Source organism: Panthera onca, chromosome B1 (assembly GCF_046562875.1).
Source record: "Panthera onca isolate mPanOnc1 chromosome B1, mPanOnc1 haplotype 2, whole genome shotgun sequence".
NCBI lineage: Eukaryota > Metazoa > Chordata > Mammalia > Carnivora > Felidae > Panthera > Panthera onca.
The window spans coordinates 151,422,522-151,445,705 of NC_138342.1; the positions used below are offsets into that span (position 1 = coordinate 151,422,522).

At 36.9% G+C, this 23,184-nt stretch overlaps 1 protein-coding gene across 3 annotated transcripts in view; it reads left to right on the forward strand.

The window, feature by feature from the left end:
• The window catches only part of ADAM29 (ADAM metallopeptidase domain 29), a 116,170-nt gene that overhangs the window by 70,533 nt on the left and 22,453 nt on the right, over positions 1 to 23,184 (forward strand). For 2 of the 3 annotated variants that reach the window (XM_060653744.2, XM_060653745.2), the window contains one exon: positions 8,997 to 11,833. In XM_060653744.2, the coding sequence (XP_060509727.2) occupies positions 9,123 to 11,804 (2,682 nt within the window). In that variant the 5' untranslated portion in view covers positions 8,997 to 9,122 and the 3' untranslated portion in view covers positions 11,805 to 11,833. Of the gene's footprint in view, positions 1 to 8,996; positions 11,834 to 23,184 lie in introns of those variants that run through there. The other variant, XR_009616045.2, reaches the window with a different exon arrangement.

The following is a 23,184-nucleotide window of genomic DNA, read 5'->3' on the forward strand; positions in this document are numbered from 1 at the left end:
AGAAATTTTTGTAATTGCATTGGTTTTCTTATATATTGCATCTATATATTATTATACATCTATATATAATGTATATTATATATATCTCCATATATAGAGAGATAGAGATATAGATATAGATATAGATATAGATATAGATATAGATACAGATATAGATAGATATAGATATGCAGGTCAGACTTAAAGAATCACAGAGTCAAGGCAACCTCTCCATGCTCTACACTTAGCTTTGAGATAACCCTCTAGGCTTTATACCATAATTTTCTGGGAAGATAGGCAATTATCAGACTTTCTGATGCAATCATTTCTTGTCCACAGCATAAAATTAGTTACTCAAGTATAATAAGACTGTGCTTAGTAACTCAAGCTTCTTAATTCATAACAACTAATTAAGTAATTGACAGAATAAACAGACATGTAAATGTTAGGTGTGACTCAGCCCAACTCAGTGCATTCATATGTATTTCTAGACAGTCGTTATTTGTAAGATATTTTGTGTGGCATAATGGTTCTGGGAAAAGGATACCTTAACTGGGAGAAATAAAAATCATGATCTTTTACTTCATGTAATATAAATTAGTTTGAGAGATAAGGTTATAGATCTAAGTAAGTTTATACTTATTTGCTTAAATAAGATTTATGTAAACCTTGCTATACAAGAGAGGCTATGGTGAAAGAGATAAATAAGTCACCAATGCGGTATCTAAATGATGTTTTTAGCCTCTTTGAACTTCCCACATTCTCTTCATTGTTCTGTTAGGTGACAACCTTGCTTCAGAATTTACTAAGAAATATCCAACAGAGAAGAAAATCTCTCATAGTACCACAGATAAATCTATAAATAAAAGGTCTGAGGATTTCTTCACCCTAGCAAAAAACATTTTATTTCATTTGGTTTGATATTTCATTTTAAAACATCATTCTGTTTGGTTTTCTCCAATATCCTCTCCAGTTTTTTTCGAAGATTTTTTCCTTTGAGTATATGACTCTGACCCCCTCATCCCCTTCTCCACTTTACTGGCTCCCTGGTCCAACATTATAATTTGTCCTTTCTCTACTGGATCAATCTTTTCTGTACACACTATGCTGTGTCTCCAACATCTAAAATCACAGCCTTTACTACAAACACTCCTCTTCCTATAGTCTTTCATAACCTTGACAGTACAATTGCTCTAAGGGATATCTTTACACCTGTGCTCTCTTCTTTCTTTCATGCCCTAGGGTGCCTATCAAAAAGGTAAAACTCTTCTTATCAAGGTACTGCATAATTTCTAATCCATCATGTCAAAGGGGCAGTCCACTCTTCATCTTCCTGACATGAAAGACTTTTTTTTCCTGGTTTTCATGAAAACACACTCTCTCATTACTAATCCATTGTCTGCTTTGTTGCTTCTTCTCCTTTGCTTTCTTTTTTTTTTTCTTCAATATATGAAATTTATTGGCAAATTGGTTTCCATACAACACCCAATGGTCATCCCAAAAGGTGCCCTCCTCAATACCCATCACCCACCCTACCCTCCCTCCCACCCCCCATCAACCCTCAGTTTGTTCTCAGTTTTTAACAGTCTCTTATGCTTTGGCTCTCTCCCACTCTAACCTCTTTTTTTTTCCTTCCCCTCTCCCATGGTTTTCTGTTAAGTTTCTCAGGATCCACATAAGAGTGAAAACATATGGTATCTGTCTTTCTCTGTATGGCTTATTTCACTTAGCATCACACTCTCCAGTTCCATCCATGTTGCTACAAAGGGCCATATTTCATTCTTTCTCATTGCCACATAGTACTCCATTGTGTATATATACCACAATTTCTTTATCCATTCATCAGTGGATGGACATTTAGGCTCTTTCCATAATTTGGCTATTGTTGAGAGTGCTGCTATAAACATTGGGGTACAAGTGCCCCTATGCATCAGTACTCCTGTATCCCTTGGGTCAATTCCTAGCAGTGCTATTGCTGGGTCATAGGGTAGGTTTATTTTTAATTTTTTGAGGAACCTTCACACTGTTTTCCAGAGTGGCTGCACCAATTTGCATTACACCAACAGTGCAAGGGGGTTCCTGTTTCTCCACATCCTCTCCAGCATCTATAGTCTCCTGATTTGTTCATTTTGGCCACTCTGATTGGCGTGAGGTGATATCTGAGTGTGGTTTCGATTTGTATTTCCCTGATGAGGAGCGACGTTGAGCATCTTTTCCTGTGCCTGTTGGCCATCCGGATGTCTTCTTTAGAGAAGTGTCTATTCATGTTTTCTGCCCATTTCTTCACTGGGTTATTTGTTTTTCGGGTGTGGAGTTTGGTGAGCTCTTTATAGATTTTGGATACTAGCCGTTTGTCCGATAGGTCATGTGCAAATATCTTTTCCCATTCCGTTGGTTGCCTTTCAGTTTTGTTGATTGTTTCCTTTGCTGTGCAGAAGCTTTTTATCTTCAGAAGGTCCCAGTAGTTCATTTTTGCTTTTAATTCCCTTGCCTTTGGGGATGTGTCAAGTAAGAGATTGCTACGGCTGAGGTCAGAGAGGTCTTTTCCTACTTTCTCCTCTAGGGTTTTGATGGTTTCCTGTCTCACATTCAGGTCCTTATCCTTTTTGAGTTTATTTTTGTGAATGGTGTGAGAAAGTGGTCTAGTTTCAACCTTCTGCATGTTGCTGTCCAGTTCTCCCAGCACCATTTGTTAAAGAGACTGTCTTTTTTCATTGGATGTTCTTTCCTGCTTTGTCAAAGATGAGTTGGCCATACGTTTGTGGGTCTAGTTCTGGGGTTTCTATTCTATTCCATTGGTCTATGTGTCTGTTTTTGTGCCAATACCATGCTGTCTTGATGATGACAGCTTTGTAGTAGAGGCTAAAGTCTGGGATTGTGATGCCTCCCGCTTTGGTCTTCTTCAAAATTACTTTGGCTATTCAGTGCCTTTTGTGGTTCCATACAAATTTTAGGATTGCTTGTTCTAGTTTTGAGAAGAATGCTGGTGCAATTTTGATTGGGATTGCATTGAATGTGTAGATAGCTTTGGGTAGTATTGACATTTTAACAATATTTTTTCTTCCAATCCATGAGCACGGAATGTTTTTCCATTTCTTTAAATCTTCCTCAATTTCCTTCATAAGCTTTCTATAGTTTTCAGCATACAGATCTTTTACATCTTTGGTTAGGTTTATTCCTAGGTATTTTATGCTTCTTGGTGCAATTGTGAATGGGATCAGTTTCTTTATTTGTCTTTCTGTTGCTTCATTGTTAGTGTATAAGAATGAAACTGATTTCTGTACATTAATTTTGTATCCTGCAACTTTGCTGAATTCATGTATCAGTTCTAGCAGACTTTCGTTGGAGTCTATCGGATTTTCCACGTATAGTATCATGTCATCTGCAAAAAATGAAAGCTTGACTTCATCTTTGCCAATTTTGATGCCTTTGATTTCCTTTTGTTGTCTGATTGGTGATGCTAGAACTTCCAACACTATGTTAAACAACAGCAGTCACAGTGGACATCCCTGTCGTGTTCCTGATATCAGGGAAAAAGCTCTCAGTGTTTCCCCATTGAGGATGATGTTAGCTGTGGGCTTTTCATGAATGGCTTTTATGATGTTTAAGTATGTTCCTTCTATCCTGACTTTCTCAAGGGTTTTTATTAAGAAAGGATGCTGAATTTTGTCAAATGCTTTTTCTGCATAGATTGACAGGATCATATGGTTCTTATCTTTTCTTTTATTAATGTGATGTATCACGTTGATTGATTTGCGAATGTTGAACCAGCCCTGCAGCCCAGGAATGAATCCCACTTGATCACGGTGAATAATTCTTTTTATATGCTTTGAATTCGATTTGCTAGTATCTTATTGAGAATTTTTGCATCAATATTCATCAGGGATATTGGCCTGTAGTTCTCTTTTTTACTGGGTCTTTGTCTGGTTTAGGAATCAAAGTAATACTGGCTTCATAGAAGGAGTCTGGAAGTTTTCCTTCCCTTTCTATTTTTTGGAATAGCTTGAGAAGGATAGGTATTATGTCTGCTTTAAACATCTGGTAGAACTCCCCTGGGAAGCCATCTGGTCCTGGACTCTTATTTGTTGGGAGATTTTTGATAACTGATTCATTTTCCTCGCTGGTTATGGGTCTGTTCAAGCTTTCTATTTCCTCCTGATTGAGTTTAGGAAGCGTGTGGGTGCTTAGGAATTTGTCCATTTCTTCCAGGTTGTACAGTTTGTTGGCATATAGTTTTTCATAGTATTCCCTGATAATTGTTTGTATCTCTGAGGGATTGGTTGTAATAATTCCATTTTCATTCATGATTTTATCTATTTGTGTCATCTCCCTTTTCTTTTTGAGAAGCCTGGCTAGAGGTTTATCAATTTTGTTTATTTTTTCAAAACACCAACTCTTGGTTTCATTGATCTGCTCTACAGTTTTTTTAGATTGTACATTGTTTATTTCTGCTCTGATCTTTATTATTTCTGTTCTTCTGCTGGATTTAGGCTGTCTTTGCTGTTCTGCTTCTATTTCCTTCAGGTGTGCTGTTAGATTTTGTATTTGGGATTTTTCTTGTTTCTTGAGATAGGCCTGGATTGCAATGTATTTTCCTCTCAGGACTGCCTTCGCTGCATCCCAAAGCATTTGGATTGTTGTATTTTCATTTTCATTTGTTTCCGTATATTTTTAAATTTCTTCTCTAACTGCCTGGTTGACCCATTCATTCTTTAGTAGGGTGTTCTTTAACCTCCATGCTTTTGGAGGTTTTCCAGACTTTTTCCTGTGGCTGATTTCAAGCTTCATAGAATTCTGGTCTGAAAGTATGCATGGTATGATCTCAAATCTTGTATACTTATGAAGGGCTGTTTTGTGACCCAGTATGTGATCTATCTTGGAGAATGTTGCATGTGCACTCGAGAAGAAAGTATATTCTGTTGCTTTGGGATGCAGAGTTCTAAATATATCTGTCAAGTCCATCTGATCCAATGTATCATTCGGGGCCCTTGTTTCTTTTTTGACCGTGTGTCTAGATGATCTATCCATTGCTGTAAGTGGAGTGTTAAAGTCCCCTGCAATTACCATATTGTGATCAATAAGGATGCTTATGTTTGTGAGCAATTATTTTATATATTTGGGGGCTCCCATATTCGGTACATAGACCTTTATAATTGTTAGCTCTTCCTCGTGGATAGACCCTGTAATGATTATATAATGCCCTTCTTCATCTCTTGTTACAGCCTTAATTTAAAGTCTAGTTTGTCTGATATAAGTATGGCTACTCCAGCTTTCTTTTGACTTCCAGTGGCGTGATAAATAGTTCTCCATCCCCTCACTTTCAATCTGAAGGTGTCCTCAGGTCTAAAATGGGTCTCTTGTAGACAGTAAATAGATTGGTCTTGTTTTTTATCCATTCTGATACCCTATGTCTTTTGATTGGCGCATTTAGTCTATTTACGTTCAGTGTTATTTATAGGAAGTTATGGGTTTAGAGTCATTGTGATGTCTGTAGGTTTCATGCTTGTAGCGATGTTTCTGGTAGTTTGTCTCACAGGATCTCCCTTAGGATCTCTTGTAGGGCTGGTTTAGTGGTGACGAATTCCTTCAGTTTTTGTTTGTTTGGGAAGACCTTTATCTCTCCTTCTGTTCTGAATGACAGACTTGCTGGATAAAGGATTTTGGGCGCATATTTTTTCTGTTCATCACATTGAAGATTTCCTGCCATTCCTTTCTGGCCTGCCAAGTTTCAGTAGAGAGATCGGTCACAAATCTTATCGGTCTGTTTATATGTTAGAGAATGTTTCTCCCTAGCTGCTTTCAGAATTTTCTCTTTATCATTGTATTTTGCCACTTTCCCTATGATATGTCGTGCAGAAGATCGATTCAAGTTACATCTGAAGGGAGTTCTCTGTGCCTCTTGGATATCAATGCCTTTTTCCTTCCCCAGATCAGGGAAGTTCTCAGCTATGATTTGTTCAAGTACACCTTCAGCCCCTTTCTCTCTCTCTTCTTCTGGAATTCCTATGATACGGATATTGTTCCATTTGATTGCATCACTTAGTTTTCTAATTCTCCCCTCAGGATCCTGGATTTTTTTTTTATCTCTCTTTTTCTCAGCTTCCTCTTTTTCCATAACTTTATCTTCTAATTCACCTATTTGCCCCTCTGCCTCTTCAATCCACACTGTGGCTGCCTCCCTTTTATTTTGCATTTCATTTATAGCATCTTTTAATTCATCATGACTGTTTTTTAGTTCCTTGATCTCTGCAGTAATAGATTTTCTGCTGTCTTCTATGCCTTTTTCAAATCCAATGATTAATCTTATGACTATTATTCTAAATTCTTGTTCCGTTATATTGCTTATATCTGCTTTGATCATTTCTTTAGCTGTCACTTCTTTCTGGAATTTCTTTTGAGGGAATTCTCCCATTTCATAATTTTGGCTGGTTTTCTGTCCATTATGAGTTTTAAAAGCTTGTTATGTGCTCTGCATCTGTGAGCAATGCTATATTAAAGGGTGATCATCTACTATCCAGGGCCTGGCCCTTTAGGAGGGGTTTTTTGGAGAGTGTTACTTTCTTTCTGTTGTTGTGTCTTTGGTTATTTTATTTCTTTACTCGTAATGATGTTTTGGACCCACCACGAGGTGTGCTTTGATTTTTTTTCCTTGAAGTAACCCTAGAAAGGAAAACAAACAGATGAACACGAAACAAAGACACGCAAACACACAAATAAAACAAACAAGTAAACAGATACACACACACACACACACACACACACACAAAGCACACACACAACCAAAAACAATCCAAAAGCAAAAAAACAGAAACAAGTACAAGTAAAGAACAGAGTAGAGGCGGTGCTGATGGAAGAACACATAGAAAGAGAGAAATGACAGGGGCAGGGACAAAGAGAAAATAAACATTGACAGGCCGAGAGACTAAATGGCTTAAACCAAGGAGAGAAAGGAAAATAAAGAAGGAGGGGGCGGGGACGAAGATAAACGTACCCAGACAGAGAAACTATACGGCTTGATTATTCCAGAGAGAGAGAAAGGAACGCACAGAAGGAGGTGTAGAACATGTATGAAGAGAATGGATTCAATATGTCTGCTTAAACAAACCAACAACCAGTGTAACCAGCTAGAGGAGGGAAGAGAGAAGAAGGGAGAATACATCTAAATAACAAAAATTGTCCTGGAATTAATCCAGGCTAGGCAGCATCACTGGTCTGGATGATGGAGCCATCTGGTTGCACAGCATCTATCTGCTCCAGCAGATGCAGTTACCCGGCATGGAGGGGAGTGCTTTGCTGTAGGCTGGTCCCACCTCCACTATAGGTCCTGCCTTGGTGGTGGTGGGGGTGGAGGGGGGGAAATGGCGATACCCAGTCCATTCTCCATGACCTGGTGGACTCCGTTCAAATTGTCCTTACTGTGTTGCAGGTGCAAAGGGGGGCAGTCCTTCTGGCTTCACTGACTCCCCTGACCCTGTGCTTTGTTAGAATTCAAAGTCCCACTCTGTGCACTCTCGCACTGGGGAGGTGCCTCTCTGTGCAGCTTGAGATGTGGTCCCAGCTGGCTTTTCCCATGCCGCAGCACTTCAGGGAGCACTTCCAGCTGTGGACTGCACCACTGACATAGCTGCCAAGCCTGGGGGTGGCAGACACAGCAGGCTTTGTTCTATCCCACAGCACTCCAGGGAGGGGACCACTTTCTCCTACTGCAGCATGCACCCTGACCTACCACAGAACCTGGGTCCCCTCCCCAGGTGCGCAAATGGGGCAGCTGGCCCCAGTCCAAAGAAAGCCCCACAGTTAACTATGGGATCTCTCTCAGTCCCAGTCCAAGGTTTATCTCTTGTCCAGATACAGTCCTATGCTTCCCCAGCCACTCTTTCTCTTCCCTTTGTTTTTCCACAAAAGGGGATCCTTCCCCTTGATGCCTATGCAGCCCGTTTTATCTCCTCCAGTTCACAATCACCCACCTATATCCCATCAAGGATGTCCCGGTATCTCCTTTTAAGACTCAGTCTCTTTTCCTCCCAGACTTCTGGGGTTCAAAGTCCTTTAGCTTGAGTACTTCTTTGTTTGAGAGATGCGGGAAGTACAGATACCTCTATTTCCCTGCCATGTTGGCCCACCTTCTCCCTCTCATTGAATGTTTTCATGGTATTTATTTACATTTAGAGGGAACAAGCAGAGAAACTGAGTTTATATGACCTTGTTGCAGAAATTAAATTGGCCAATTTTTTTGAATGATGTTCTATATTAAAAATGTAATAAAGTATAAACACTATTGAGTAACATTCCAAAGAACAATAAAAGTCAAGTCAACCATTTTTTATTATGTAAAGAATTAAGATAGGCATTATAGGAGATACCAACATTTGTGAAAGGCACAAATAATGCTCTTGAGTATTTCTAGTCTGATAAGCCTAGTAAGAATAATTTAAGGAAGAAAAAAGAAATAAACCTTTTTGCTTCAGGGAGGTATGTGGTAAGCACCATGAAAAATATTAAAATTAATATTAAATTAATATTAAATTATATTTATATTAAATTAATATTAAAATATCAAAATATTAAAAAATATTATAAGTGCTTTTTACAAAAAAAAAATGTCTCTTAACTAATCAGTTGAGTTTGAAAAACAGAAAGAGGTATTACTATTTATGCCAATTTAACATGTGTAAATTGAGACAATCTCAGCAATATATGGTCACCTAACCCTAAGAACCTTCTGTTTTAACTATTAATTTTGGAAATGTTCATGCATATGCATATTTATAGAATAGTACAATAAATCCTTATTTTCCCATCATCTAGGTTTAATAACTATAAATATGTAGCCAGTTTTCATTCTTCTATATACCCTGAGTCCCTTTTTGCTGGATTAATTCTTAAGAGCAAATTCTAGGAAGTTTCCTGGGTTATTCCTTGAGCAAACACTAATTACTTTTATTGCATGCCTTTTTCTTTTTCTTCACCAGGCATAACCACTTCCATCCACATGTTGCTTTTTGTTTTACTTATAGGGGTGATACTGTAATGGTTCAACTCTGCCAGAACACAGATCCCAAATGATTAGCCCTTCATATTGACCAGCTCAGGATAAGAAGCCAGAGCATCTGGACCAATATTTCCATAATGGTGGCTTCATAATGACTGTGATTAAAGGTCTGCTATACATGAGGATCATATTTCTGCTACACTGGTTTGGGGTGTGTCTGTTCTTTTGTGGACACACCCAGGCTGAGCACCCCCAATATAATAGTCCTCCAGAAGTGGTGATTCCTTTGAGGATACCTGGCACTGGAAGAGGCATGAAGCCTTCAGGCTGGCTCTCTTACAGCCTGCATTTTGGGGGCAAGAGACACATTGTCCATATAAAGGTCAAGAAGCATTTGCTGTCCAGACACCTCCCAGTGTTCACCTATACAGACCAGGGTGCTCTCCTTGAGGACCAACCTTTTGTTCAGAATGACTGCTACTATCATGGTTATGTGGAGGGAGACCCAGAATCCCTGGTCGCCCTCAGTTACTGTTTTGGTGGTTTTCGAGGATTGTTACAGATAAATGACATTGCTTATGAAATTGAGCCCATGACTTTTTCTACTAAATTTGAACATCTGGTATATAAAATGGAGAGTGAGGAGACCCAATTCCCAATCATGAACTCTGACTTTATTCGAGAGAAAATTGTACCCCAATGGGAGTCTCAAGAGATTAATAATTCTACTCAGAAACAAAGTTCTTATATGGGCTGGTGGCTCCATATGTTTGTTATTGAAATAGCAGTGGTGGTGGACCATAGTTTATATCTTCATATAAATAAGAACGTTTCAAAGTTTAATGAAGACCTGTATACTATTGTAAATATAGTGGATTCCATTTATGACATCTTGGGTCTTAAATTGCTATTGTTTGGTTTGGAGTTCTGGACTGAAAAAAACTACATTGAAGTAAATGATATAAGGAGATCTCTGAAATATTTTTGCCTTTGGAAAAAGGAAAACCTTGATATCCGCCTACCACATGATACTATACATCTTTTTATAAATAAGACAGTACGAGGAATGAGTGGCTTAGGCTACGTTCAAGGACTGTGTCAATCACACATTAATTGTGCAATTGTTACTAATGTAGAAAAAACCTTGGGCACTGTTGCAATTGCAATGGCTCATCATATTGGTCATAATTTGGGTATGATTCACGATACTGACTTTTGTACATGTGCAGTGCCTAAATGCATAATGCATTTTTCAAACCCACCAATAACTAAATTTAGCAATTGTAGTTATTCTTATTTTTGGAGATATTCTATACACCAGGTAAAATGTTTGTTCTACACTATACACACAAAGGACATATTTTCACAGACACGTTGTGGGAATGGTATTGTTGAAGATGAAGAGGAGTGTGACTGTGGACCTTTACAGAGTTGTGCAAAAGATGCCTGCTGTCTGTCAAACTGCACTTTGAGCTTTGGGTCTACGTGTGCTTTTGGGCTTTGTTGCAAGGACTGCCAGTTATTACCATCAGGAAAAATATGTAGAAAGCAGGTCAATGAATGTGATCTTCCAGAGTGGTGCGATGGCATATCCTACATGTGCCCAGATGATGTCTATGTGGAGGATGGAATTCCTTGTAACGAAAGTGCCTATTGCTATGAGAAGAACTGTAATGACCGCAACGAACAGTGTAAGCAGCTTTTTGGACAAGAGGCAACGAGTGCAAGTCAGAGTTGCTACAAAAAAATAAACACTCTTGGTGATCGTTTTGGTAACTGTGGTCTCAAAAACGGTGTATATATAAAATGTAATATCTCAGACAGCCTGTGTGGCAGAGTTCAGTGTAAGAATGTGACAGAAATTCCCACTCTGCACGAACATTATACTGTGCATCAATTTCACTCCAATGACGGCGTCTGCTGGGGTATTGACTACCACTCTGGGATGCCCATACCTGATATTGGTGAAGTGAAAGATGGCACAGAGTGTGGCCCAGAACATCTCTGCATTGACAGGCAGTGTGTCCATATATCTCGCTTGGATAGTAGTTGTTCACCTAAATTCTGTAACTTGAGGGGAATTTGCAACAATAAACATCACTGCCATTGCAACTATTTGTGGGATCCACCCAACTGCCTAAAACGGGGCAATGGAGGTAGTGTTGATAGTGGACCACCCCCGAAGAGAGAAAAAATAAAGAGGGGTTACTTGCTAGCATTCTCACTTCTTTGGTTGCTTCTCTTATTATGTTGTCTTATTTGTCTTTGCATGAAGAAAAAATCAAAGGAAAAGGAAGCTGAAAGTGCAAAACAAACACAAAAGTTTCCTTTAAAACAAGTGCAAAAGGTTCCTTCAAAACAGATGCTAAATGTTCCTACTCAACCTGCAAAACCAGAACAAAATGTTCCTCCAAAACCAGAGAGTAAGGCTCCTTCACGACAAGAGAGTGAGGCTCCTTCAAGACAAGAGAGTAAGGCTCCTTCAAGACAAGAGAGTAGGCCCCCTTCAAGACAAGAGAGTAGGTCTCCTTCACGACAAGAGAGTAGGCCCCCTTCAAGACAAGAGAGTAGGGCTCCTTCAAGACAAGAGAGTAGGGCTCCTTCAAGACAAGAGAGTAGGGCTCCTTCAAGACAAGAGAGTAAGGCTACTTTAAGACAAGAGAGTAGGGCTCCTTCAAGACAAGTGAGTAAGGTTTCAACTCAATCTGCAAAACAACAAAAAGCTCAACCCTCAAAACCACCACAAAGACTTCAGAGTCAAGCTAGCCTCTCACTTCAACAGGGTAAAGGTGGGAAACAAAGGCCATCACTAGTAAAAACTGTACCCAAATAAGTATGCATTAAACAAGGTTCTTCCTGGAATGTTTCTACTTGTTCTTCATTATTTTAAACAATTAGAAGATCCATTTTGCCTAAAATTTCTTTCTTTATATTTTCTGGGAAAAAGCATGGCACATGGGTTGTGTACCAGTTTTCAGGTTACACAGCTTCAAATCCCCTTCCCATTTTGTACACTTCATCACAGGGACCGTATTCTGCTGTACCAGGCCCTCTTCCTATAGGGATCTGCAATAAGGGGAATGAGTGAGAGTTTGGAAACCTGGGAGATCTGTTTGCTTCCTGTATGTCAATAACACTTCAATAACATGTTTTACACTGTCAGTTATACTTCGTTTACATATTTTTTCACTAAAATATTTATTGAAAATACTTATTTCTTTACTTATTTATGTATATTTTTTAAATTCACTGCAGACCAACTTCACTGTCATCCAGCATCAGTGTGTTATCCTGAGAGGTCCGAGTTGCAGATCGTTGAGCTTCCTACCAGTATCCCAAATCTTCTGCACCAGCTTAGCACTACCTACTGTCAGAGTTCTGGGTCTCAGATCCACGCAGTCAGACCTACAGTCTTCTAGATTTCAGTAACCCTCAAGCTCTTCCCTTTGCTCCTTAGCTCCTTGAAAGAAATCACCTTTTAACAGTTAGTATTTCATACCTGCTAACAAGTTAGTAGCACATGACTCCCTTTTCTTGTTCTTCAATATCTATTTACCCAATTCTTGTACTTAATTCTATCCCTCTAAAATTACTGATGTGTTTTTACTTTTTCTTTTTGTAATGTAATTTATTTTTGAGAAAGTGTGAGAGACAGAGTGCGAGCTTGGGAGGATTAGAAAGAGAGAGAGAGAGACAGAATCCAAACCAGACTCCAGGCTCTGAGCTGTCAGCACAGAGCCTGATGTGGGGCTCAAACCCACAGACCATGAGATCATGACCTGAGCCAAAGTCAGATGCCCAACTGACTGAGCCACCCAGGTGCTCCTAAAATTGCTGATGTGGTTTTACTTTTTCTGACTCAATCCTGACTGTTATAGTACTAATCTTTGTGTAATGAGGAAAGTGAAAGTCAGGAGGTGCCAGTTTTTGTTTGTTTGAGCTTTTCTTTACCACTGACCTTTCCCATCTTTAAATTACTTAAATGTACCTCAATTTTCCAAACAAAAAAAAGAAAGAACAGGATGATAATAAGAATTGTCTCTCAACCTTTGGTGTTTCTTTGGTTATAAAATGAGATAAAGAAAATGCTTTCATTTCTAGGTAGGTCTTGGTAGATAAGTTTTTCCCCCCACTGAAAACAACAATAAAAACAATTGTGCAATACCAAACACATTTTTTAATTATATGTTTAAAGTATCAGAGAACTATGAAGGAAATGAAGATTAAAAGACTTAAAAACTACAAGGAAAGGAAAACAATGAGAAATATCAGTACTTTTTCCCCGGGAACAAAAGTGATTGTTCCCTGTAATGTGATGATTCTGAATACAAATTGAGGATCAACTTGGCCATCCCAGTTAGAAAGCCTCTGTTGGAGAACGAGAAGCCTGAAGCTTCTTAGTGTATACAGGAGACCAGATTGATAGATGAGACACTAAATGAGCATCAAATTAAAAATCAGTTTTCTCTATAACACATTTGCTGGATTTAGGTCCTCTCTGGGAGGCTGGGGAGACAGGTTGAAGCCTTTAAAGGAAGAAATCTCTATAATCTGTTGTACTCAAGAATCAAAGATTTGGTGGAAAAGGAGGATTTCCTTAGGACATGTCCTACCTTCCCTTTACAATGTTAGCCTGATTTTGAAGGAGGTTGGAAATAGGTTAGAGAATTGAGTTTTGAAGATTTGAATATCAGAACATAATCACCAATTGCTTTTAGAGCTGAAAAAATAGAGGCATATGGGCTCTCAAAAGAAAGTACAGTAAGATATATGTGTGTTACTAAAACTACACTATTTGCTGACCAACTCAGTTGCTAATTGTATTGGAATTATCAGTCAGCCTATCTTCCAAATGTAAGACAGATGAAAACTTCTCAAGTCAAAGGTAATATCAAAGTTTACCCTGAACCTCTAGGGTTCTTTATACATAACATGGAGCAGACTATAAAAAACAATTATCACATATATCAAGAGGGAAAAATTATGGTCAATGGTAAAGAGAAAACACCAACAATGACAGTAAAAGATTTGCTAGAAACCATCTAAAAGATGATTCAGAGAGTGTAAAAGATAATAATGAACAAAACCCCACCATGATTACTATTTTAGAGAAAATAGAAGAAAAATAAACTATGTGAAAGAAGACAGATAAATTTCACCAGAAAATTAGAACCCTATTCAAAGTTATCAAAAAGATATTCTAGAACTAAAAAAATAAAGTAACTAAATACAGGGAATTAGGGAACATTTTGAATTCTAGACTGCTTTCTTCAATTAACTGCATTAGTTAACTAGAAGAGCAGTCAGTGAAAAATATCAGTTACACACATAGTGAAAAATATTAAAGATTAGGATACAGATTAGTGATATGTGAAACAGATCAATAAACCTACAATTAGTAAAATAGAGCCCCAGTTGAGGAGGAGAAAGATAATTGAATAGAAATAATAAAAAAGATATGTCAGAGAATTTCCTAAAAGCATGGAAACATACCATCTCACTACTTCAAAAAACTGAATGAATTTTAAGCAGTATAAATACACAAACGCACACCTAAGAGTAACTTGAAAACCAGACACTGAGAAATCTTAAGAGCAGCCAGATATATATTTCTATTATGTATTTTATTGTCAATAAAATAGTCAACTTTATTGACAATAAAATAGATGGCTGACCTGAACAAAATGTTTGAATGTAGAAGATAACGGAGTAAGATATTTGCTTGGTAAATATAATTACCACATTAGAATTACTTTGTAAAAACAACCTTCAAGAATGAAGGAGAACAAAACTTTCCTTTGGCAAACAAATCATTGCCAGCAGTTAGCACTCAAATATTGAAATTTCTTTTTTGGTAGGTAGAAACATAATACCAGAAAGAAGCATGAATGTGCAGGTGGGTATAAAATGCACAAGAAACACTAAATATGTGGATATAATAATTAAAAATAATGTACCAAACAATACTAATAGTATCTTATGGATTATAAAGATGTGCAGAACAAAACGCAAACGTATTTATCACAAAAGCTGGGAGGTATGCAAATAGTTAACAGGTCTAAGCATCTAGCAGTACGAGGAAGAGGTAAATTAATGATATGCATAGTAGTACATGACATTGAGAACACATGCTGCAATCTTTAAAGTAACCATTAAGGGGTGCCTGAGTCACTCAGTTGGTTAAACGTCAGACTTAGGCACAGGTCATGATCTCACGGTTTGTGGGTTTGAGCCCCTTGTCAGGATCTGTGCTGACAGCTCAGAGGCTGGAGCCTGGATTGGGTTCTTTGTCTCCCTCTCTCTCTGCCCCTTCCCTTCTTGCGCTCTGTCTCTCACTCTCAAAAACAAACAAGAACGAAAGGGAACCATTAAAATGATAAGATATGTAAATATAAGAAATAAAAGAAAAAAAAGGCAAAATAAATGGTATTTGATTACTAAAGATATGGGCCAGTGAAGAAGGAAACAAACATAATGCAGGTATGTGAAAATAGAAAAAAAAAAAAACCTATGGTAGATATAAGGCCTATGTAAAATGAATTACATTAAGAAATTAAAAGACTGACATGTTTCAGAGTGTAAAAATCTAGTATTATAAAACCTAGTAGTGGGGCGCCTGGGTGGCTCAGTTGGTTAAGCTTCCGACTTCAGCTCAGGTCACGATCTCCCGGTCTGTGAGTTCGAGCCCCGCGTCAGGCTCTGGAATGATGGCTCAGAGCCTGGAGCCTGTTTCGGATTCTGTGTCTCCCTCTCTCTCTGCCCCTCCCCCGTTCACGCTCTGTCTCTCTCTGTCTCAAAAATAAATAAATGTTAAAATTAAAAAAAAAAAACAAAAACCTAGTAGTATGCTGTTTACTAAAAACACAATTTAAAAATAAAGACCTAGAGGGTGTAAAAACTTGAAAAATAATTTTTTATGCAAGATTAACCAAATTAATTTAGTGTTAATTCTCTTATTTGATAATGAAGACTGGGGAACAAAGCATTACTAGAAATAAAGGGGGATATTTTGTAATGATAAAAGGCAAATCATTAGGAGATAGGATGTCCTTAATATGTGAGCACCCACTAATATAACTTCAAATATATAAGGGGGGGGGGACATCTGGGTGGCTCAGTTGATTAAGTGTCTGACTCTTGGCTTTGGCTTATGGCATGATCTCATAGTCATGAGATCAAGCCCCGTGTCCAGCTCCGGAGAGATTCTCTCTCCCTCCCCCCAAGCCCTTCCCTCACTTGCACAGGTGCGCTCTCTCTCTCTCTCTCTCTCTCTCTCAAAGTTTAAAAGACAAATAAAAAACAAAGATATAAGGAGAAATATGGAGGTAGAGAAATCCACAATAAACAAGAGGGAAAATTTTAACCCAATTCTCTTAATAGTGATAAAAAAGATAAACAGCAAATCTGCTGAATAAGATTTTCGGTATAAAATTAACAAACTGGATCTATTATATATATAAAGAAAAGAAATACTAAACTCAAAATGGCTAAATTGACTTTGATTCATCCACACATAAACTATTACCAAAAGCCACCTTATGGTGGGCCAGAAAGTCCCAACAAATTTCATATGGTTTTAATCAAGAAGAGTCATTTCCTAAACCTTATATATTTAATCTACAAGTCAATCGCATTAAAGATAACAGGAAAAATTCCAATTACCTGGGACAATTGTGACACTGGTCTCACGTCTGGTTACCAACCAAGATTTTGCACCCAGTTCTAAGGTAGAGCCGTGGTACCCCCACACCATCAAATAATTCTCTTACACCATCTGGGTATTCTACAGTTTAACTCAATCCTAACACTGTCTCCTGAGAGATAGCTCCAGGTGACACAGGTTAAGGGCTCAGGCCGATAAGACTGCTTGTCCCCTCGTTTGTCATCTGTACTTCTGACAGACCAGCTATAATTTGGAGGTTATAATGACCATCTCCTTGGGTTTGATTAATTTGCTAGAGTTGCTTACAGAACTCAGAGAAACTTTTTACTGATTGTCTTATGGTTTTATTATAAAAGGATATAATCCAGAAAGGGATAGATGGAAGGGATGCACAGGGCAAGGTATGTAGGAAGGGAAAAGGAATGTTCTTCTCGGGAATGTTACTCTCTCCAGGTCTCACCATTCATTCACCAATCCAGAAGCTCTCCAAACCCTGTCCTTTTGGAGTTTTATGGAGGCTTTATTACCTAGGCATGATTCATTTTGGTAACTGAACTCAATCTCCAGATCCTCTCTCCTCTACAGACGTGATGGTGGGGGACAAGGTGAGACTGGAAGTTCTAACTCTCTAATCACATTGTTGGCTCCACTGGCAGCCGACCACCATCCTTAAGTGGTTTCCAAAAGTAACCTCATTAATGTAACAAAAGACAACTGTATTGCTTTCTTAATTTGGGAGATTTAAGGGTTTAGGAGCTCTGCCGAAAAGGATGGATGATGACCAAACATTTTTCTTATTAATAAATCACAATATAATATCCTACCTTATATATATTTTTGATAATCTATATGTCAATGAAGATTCAAAACAAAAATTAGGAAATATTTTGAACTGAAATACAAATAACTACAATATATTAAGTTACATAGTATTTAACCTAAAGCAGTCTTTTAGGGAAAATGTAGTCATATACCTATGTTAACAACAACAACAACAAAAAAGTGAAGATACATTGATTTAACTTTCCATGTCAAAAAACTGGGAAAATAACCACACTTTAGATCTATGGCAATTAGAAGTCATAACAAAACTAGGAGAAAGAGTCAATGAAACTAAAACAAATGCACAATGGAGAAAATCAGCAAAGATAAAATTTGATTAAATGAATTAAAACATTATAAAACCTTCATTTGACTGAGGAAAAAAGTAAAAGCAAGAAAATACAGGTTACCATGAGCAGAAATGAAAATGGGTATTGCAAAGGGCATGTGTAATGAAAAAAAATAGGAAGTTTTTTACCAATAAACTTGGCAATTTAGACAATTAAACAAGTTTATTGAACAATCTAAATTACCAGCCCTACAGTAGAAATAAATACTAAAGAGATTGAATTAGCGTTCAAAGACTCAGCCAGTCCCAGATAACTTTTCAGTGAAATCTTCCATAAATATAATTTTTTCAGAGAAATCTTCCAAAAAATATTTTTCAAGAACTTTGGAGACAAAAAGGAATGGCTCAAACTCTTTTTATGAGTTTTGGGCTATCTTAATTCGCAAACCTGACAAGGGCAAAATTTTCAAAGCAATTTATTTTATGAGAGTAGATCTAATATTCTTAAAATGTTTCTATGGCAAATAAATTTCAACATGTTTTTATAAACAATAATGTATCATTGTGATCAAATTTTTAAAGTATTTCTGACTCAAAAAAAATCTTTATGATTGATATTAACAGAGTACCTGAGAAAATTATATCTCAATAGGTACAAAAATTATTTCATCAAGGTCAGCACTTTGATGTGACTATTGGTGGGAATATAAATTGAGGGTAGGCACCATGGAAAACAGTAGAAAAGTTCTTCAAAAAATTGAAATAGAACTATCATTTAGCAATTCACTTTCAGATGCAGGCATGTCTTGTTTTATTGCACATTGCTTTATTGCATTTTGTATATATTCCATGTTTTACAAATTGAAGGTTTGTGACAACCTTGAGTCAAGCAAGAATATTGGCACCATTTTTCCAACAGCATATGTTCGCTTCATGTTTCTGTGTCACATTTTTGGTAACTCTCACAATATTTCAAACTTTTTCATTATTATAATATTTGACTTGCTGTGATCTCATGATAAAACATTAACAGATAAGGAATTGCTTCTTATGGATGAATGAAGAAAGTGGTTTGTTAAGATGGAACCTACTTCTGGTGAAGACAGTGTGAAGATTATTAAAATAACAACAAAGGGCTTAGAATATTACATAAACATCGTTGATGAAGCAGTAGCAGAGTTTGAAAGGATTGAGTACAATTTTGAAAGAAGCTCTTGTGGATAAAATGCTTTCATGCAACATTGCATTCTATAGAGAAATTGTTTGTGAAAGGAAGAGTCGATTGATGTTGAAAACTTCATTGCTGTCTTATTTTAAGAAATTGCCACAGCCACCCCAGCCTTCAGCAACCACCACCCTGATCAGTCGGCAGCCATGAGCACTGAGGTAAGATCCTCCACCAATAAAAGGATTATGACTCACTGAAAACTCATATGATGGTTAGCGTTTTTTAGCAATATAGTATTTTTAAAATAAGGTATGTACATTGTTTGTTTAGACTTGATGCTACTATATACTTTAAATAGAGTGTATGATAGTATAAACATAATATGTACCAGAAACTACAAAATTCATTTTTGATCTATTGTGATATTTTCTTTATTGTGGCAGTTTGGAACTGAACCCAGAATATTTCTGAGGCACACTTGTATTTATCCAAAGGAAAGGAAAACATTACGTTAAAGAGGTATCTGCATTCCAGTGTTCATTGCAGCATTACTTATAAAAAGCTAAACATGTAAGCAACCTAAGTGTCCATCAATGGATGGATGGATAAAAGAGAGGTGGTGTGTGTGTGTGTGTGTGTGTGTGCACGTGTGTGTGTGTATCCCTAAAGTTATCTGATGACTGATATTTCCAATATCCACAAAGAGATCCAAAGACATCAGAAAATAAAGGGAGAAGAAACTAATTATAGAAATTAGAGCCCAACTATTTTTTTATAAAACCATACAAAACCATTGCATGATTTGTTCAACGTCCCCAAGATTAATTTTTTCCTTCTGAGTCAGATCTATTAAATGTAGATAATTGTTCCTTACTGTAGGCATAAGCATACATTTTTGTCTCCTCGGTGTAAAACTCCTCCAATATACCCCTTAACTAATCAAAAGAACTTCTTGTGTTTATCATATAAACATGTGTTCTGTATATGGACAGGTGGTCTTTGTAAGTACTTATGCAATGCCCTCAGTTTCTCACATTTATTAAAAGCCAAATGTAGTTACTTATCAGGAGTGATCTGAGACACTAGATTTTATCTCTGCATATCAAGGTTTTACTCTGGCCTAAATTTTCTAGATTAAAATATGTGATACACAATTTCTGTAACTGTCCTCCTCCAAAAATGAAACAAATTAAACGTTAGAGACTCAATAGACACATATAACATCAATGGCTAAAATAATCTTAAACAAATGAATAGTTCTCAACTATTTATTGGTCACCAAAACAAAAAACAACTAATACATCTTTTATACCTGGCTAAAGGCTTGCAAGATGAAATAAAAGTAAACTATGAAAAGAAATCCATGCAATTAAAGTTAGTCAAATTAACCCTTCATCTTATCTATCTGATTAAGACTAGAGTGTATAGAAAATTTGATAAAGCCAAATTTTTCACACAATGCATATTGCTATTCCCATACATGTATCCCTCCTACCCATCTAATATCCAGGTAAATTGAATGTTCCTATAGAGGCTTAAATTAAGCTGAAAAGATTAAAACCCTCTTGGTCAAATTTTGTCCCTTTGCAAACTGGTTGTGACCAAAGCTATGGAAAAATGAGAAACTCCACTTATGGAAAAGGTATACGTCCATACTTATTTAGATGGAATGGTAAAGGATATTTTCTTTATTGTGGCAGTTTGGAACTGAACCCAGAATATTTCTGAGGTTCTCAAATCATACTGGCAGAGAATACCAGAGAAAACCTCCTCTCTGTCTCAAAGCTAAACCCTCAAAGATAAGACATAGCTAAACTTGTTTCTGTGATTTATCCAACCAAATTGCTAAATGTAGACTTCCCAGATTAGCATTTTTAACTGCTAGCAAGTCCATTTACCTATTAAATTTATTCCCACACTATTTTTTTGTTCGCCTCTCTTCTGAATTTTATTTTTGGTTTTTCTTGCTGACAATTCAACAGTTCTCCTTAGAGATGAAGCATATTTGTGTGCAGATACCTAATGTCTCTGAAATATTGTTTGAGAGTAAAAAGAAAAGTAGAGAAGATTATTGATGTCTGTTTTCTTTAGAGAAAGCTTAATAGTGGGGGCAAGCTTTTTTTCTAGACCTTCCAGTGTTTTATGATATGATTTAATCTTAAGGAAACAATCTGGGAATAGGAGAACAGTATGAGTGAAAGTACTAAACTGAAGTGCTTAAATAAGCATATAAGATGAGGGTAAGAAAGTTAGTTGGATTTATTCATATTGAGAAGAAATTAGAAGTAAAGCTTGGATGGGGGTGGTGAAGTCACAATTGGGAGGGACTTTAGCCAGTTGCCATGGTGTGTGAAACTGAGAAAGTCTTGTTGCTAAGCAGCTAAATCTTGATCTTAATCAAATGAGAGGCACAGGGGAAGATATTTATATTTCCCTTTGCCATGTGAGGTCTCCAATAAAAATCTTTGTCCATAAGATTGGTGAGACAAACTAAGTATAAGGACTATAGTTGGAAGGGATCATGAAAACCTCACTAATTTTTCTTCTGCTAAGTTATGTAAGAAGTTTAGCTGTGAAGGAGAGAAGCATCTAGTATTTGGTCATGCATGAATATATGCATGCATGAATATATTTGTGCATATATGAATATATGAACACATGCACACATACACACATACAACAGTATTCTTTCTTGCCAAGTGGTGACATCCTGTTTAGGATTCATGCCATTTAATGTATCTTATTCAGTTGTATTTTAGTTTGTTGAGATGGACAAAAATGTGTTTTAGGAGGAGTTAGTTTAGAAAACACTGATTTAGGCTATGAATGAGAATAAGAGGGAGGTGGTAATTAGAGTACAGATATTGATGAATTTGAAGAAACTGTTGGAAGGAAAAAGCATTTATACAAGATGCATAGAAAATCTAGCAGCGTAATTTGAAGTCACGATACTATGTCATTATTACACTTACTAATGCAAACGTTATACTGCTTCAGAAGCTTTGGTTTCTGGAGTCATCAAATACAATAATTAATGAGGACAAAGATTCTGGCTCATGATCTTGAGTTATTTTTATGTGTTCTTGGCATTTTGTATGGTGCCTACCCATTAGTACTTGGAAAGTACTGGGGTAAACCAGGTACTTTGTCACCTTAATGATGAGGATGATGTTTACCTGAAGCACGTCCTTTTTTCCTATCTACAATCTGATAGTAAAGTTTAATACAAATATTGAATCCTGTATTTAAAACAAGGGTAATGAGGAATTCTTGGTTTAAACATTTAAACAACCATGATCAAAAGCCAACAGTAATAAGTTGTGACGACAAAAAAAAATGTAGAGTTTCAGCACAGCACTCTGTGCATTAATGAAGAAATTTAGAAATTCAGGAAGTTAAAAAACTTGTGGACAACAAAAGACAAAGTATTAATGTATAAGAGTTTTTGAAATAAATATTCATAATTTCAACCTTTTGACTGGGGTATCAAGGTATCATTCTAATTCTGATTGCATTACTTTCTTTTAAGCATCTTCCTAAACATAGCATGACATTTTCCCAGGAGTGATGGCAGTTTGTTGTAGTAGTGAAGGAATCAGTCCATTTTAGGTTGAGGAGTTGGGAAAATGGTGGTTGAATTAATGGACTCCACAAAAGGCTGTGAAAATGGAAGGGGAAATAATGTGTTCCTGAAAACAGTGCAATAGAATGGAAAGAGCAGTTATTTAAGTCCTCTATGAATTTGATGAGTTAATTTAGATTAAAAGTAAAAATCGTGGTAAGCTATTTAAGATGGAAGAACCAGGAGAGTTGAGAGTGTGATAATATAATATAGGTCATGGCCATGGGTTGATGGCTAGGGATCAATGAAATTGCGTTTTGAAGGTAAAATAAGCTAGATGTTATATACGTTGTCCACTTGCTTGCTAAACATAGTCAGAGTATGGATAAGATGGTGGAGAAGAAATCTATAAAACAGGGATAAAATTCCTTGAGCTGTAAGAGTTTGTTGTTGTTGTTGTTGTTGTTTAAAGAGTAAATAGTGATTTAATGAGATAGCTACCAAGTTGAGTGGTTTGCAAGTGGCTTTGGTAATCAAAGAAAATTATGACCATCTGTCTACTCTGTATGGTATATGGGGATTCTGACTATGGGAATCTTTCCCTCTGCAGGGCTTCAGATTGTTGAGATATAAGTTTTAGTAGGATTAAGTAGGAATAAGGAATTCTCCACGAAGAATAAAGAAGCAATTGTTGCTTTTCATAAAAGGA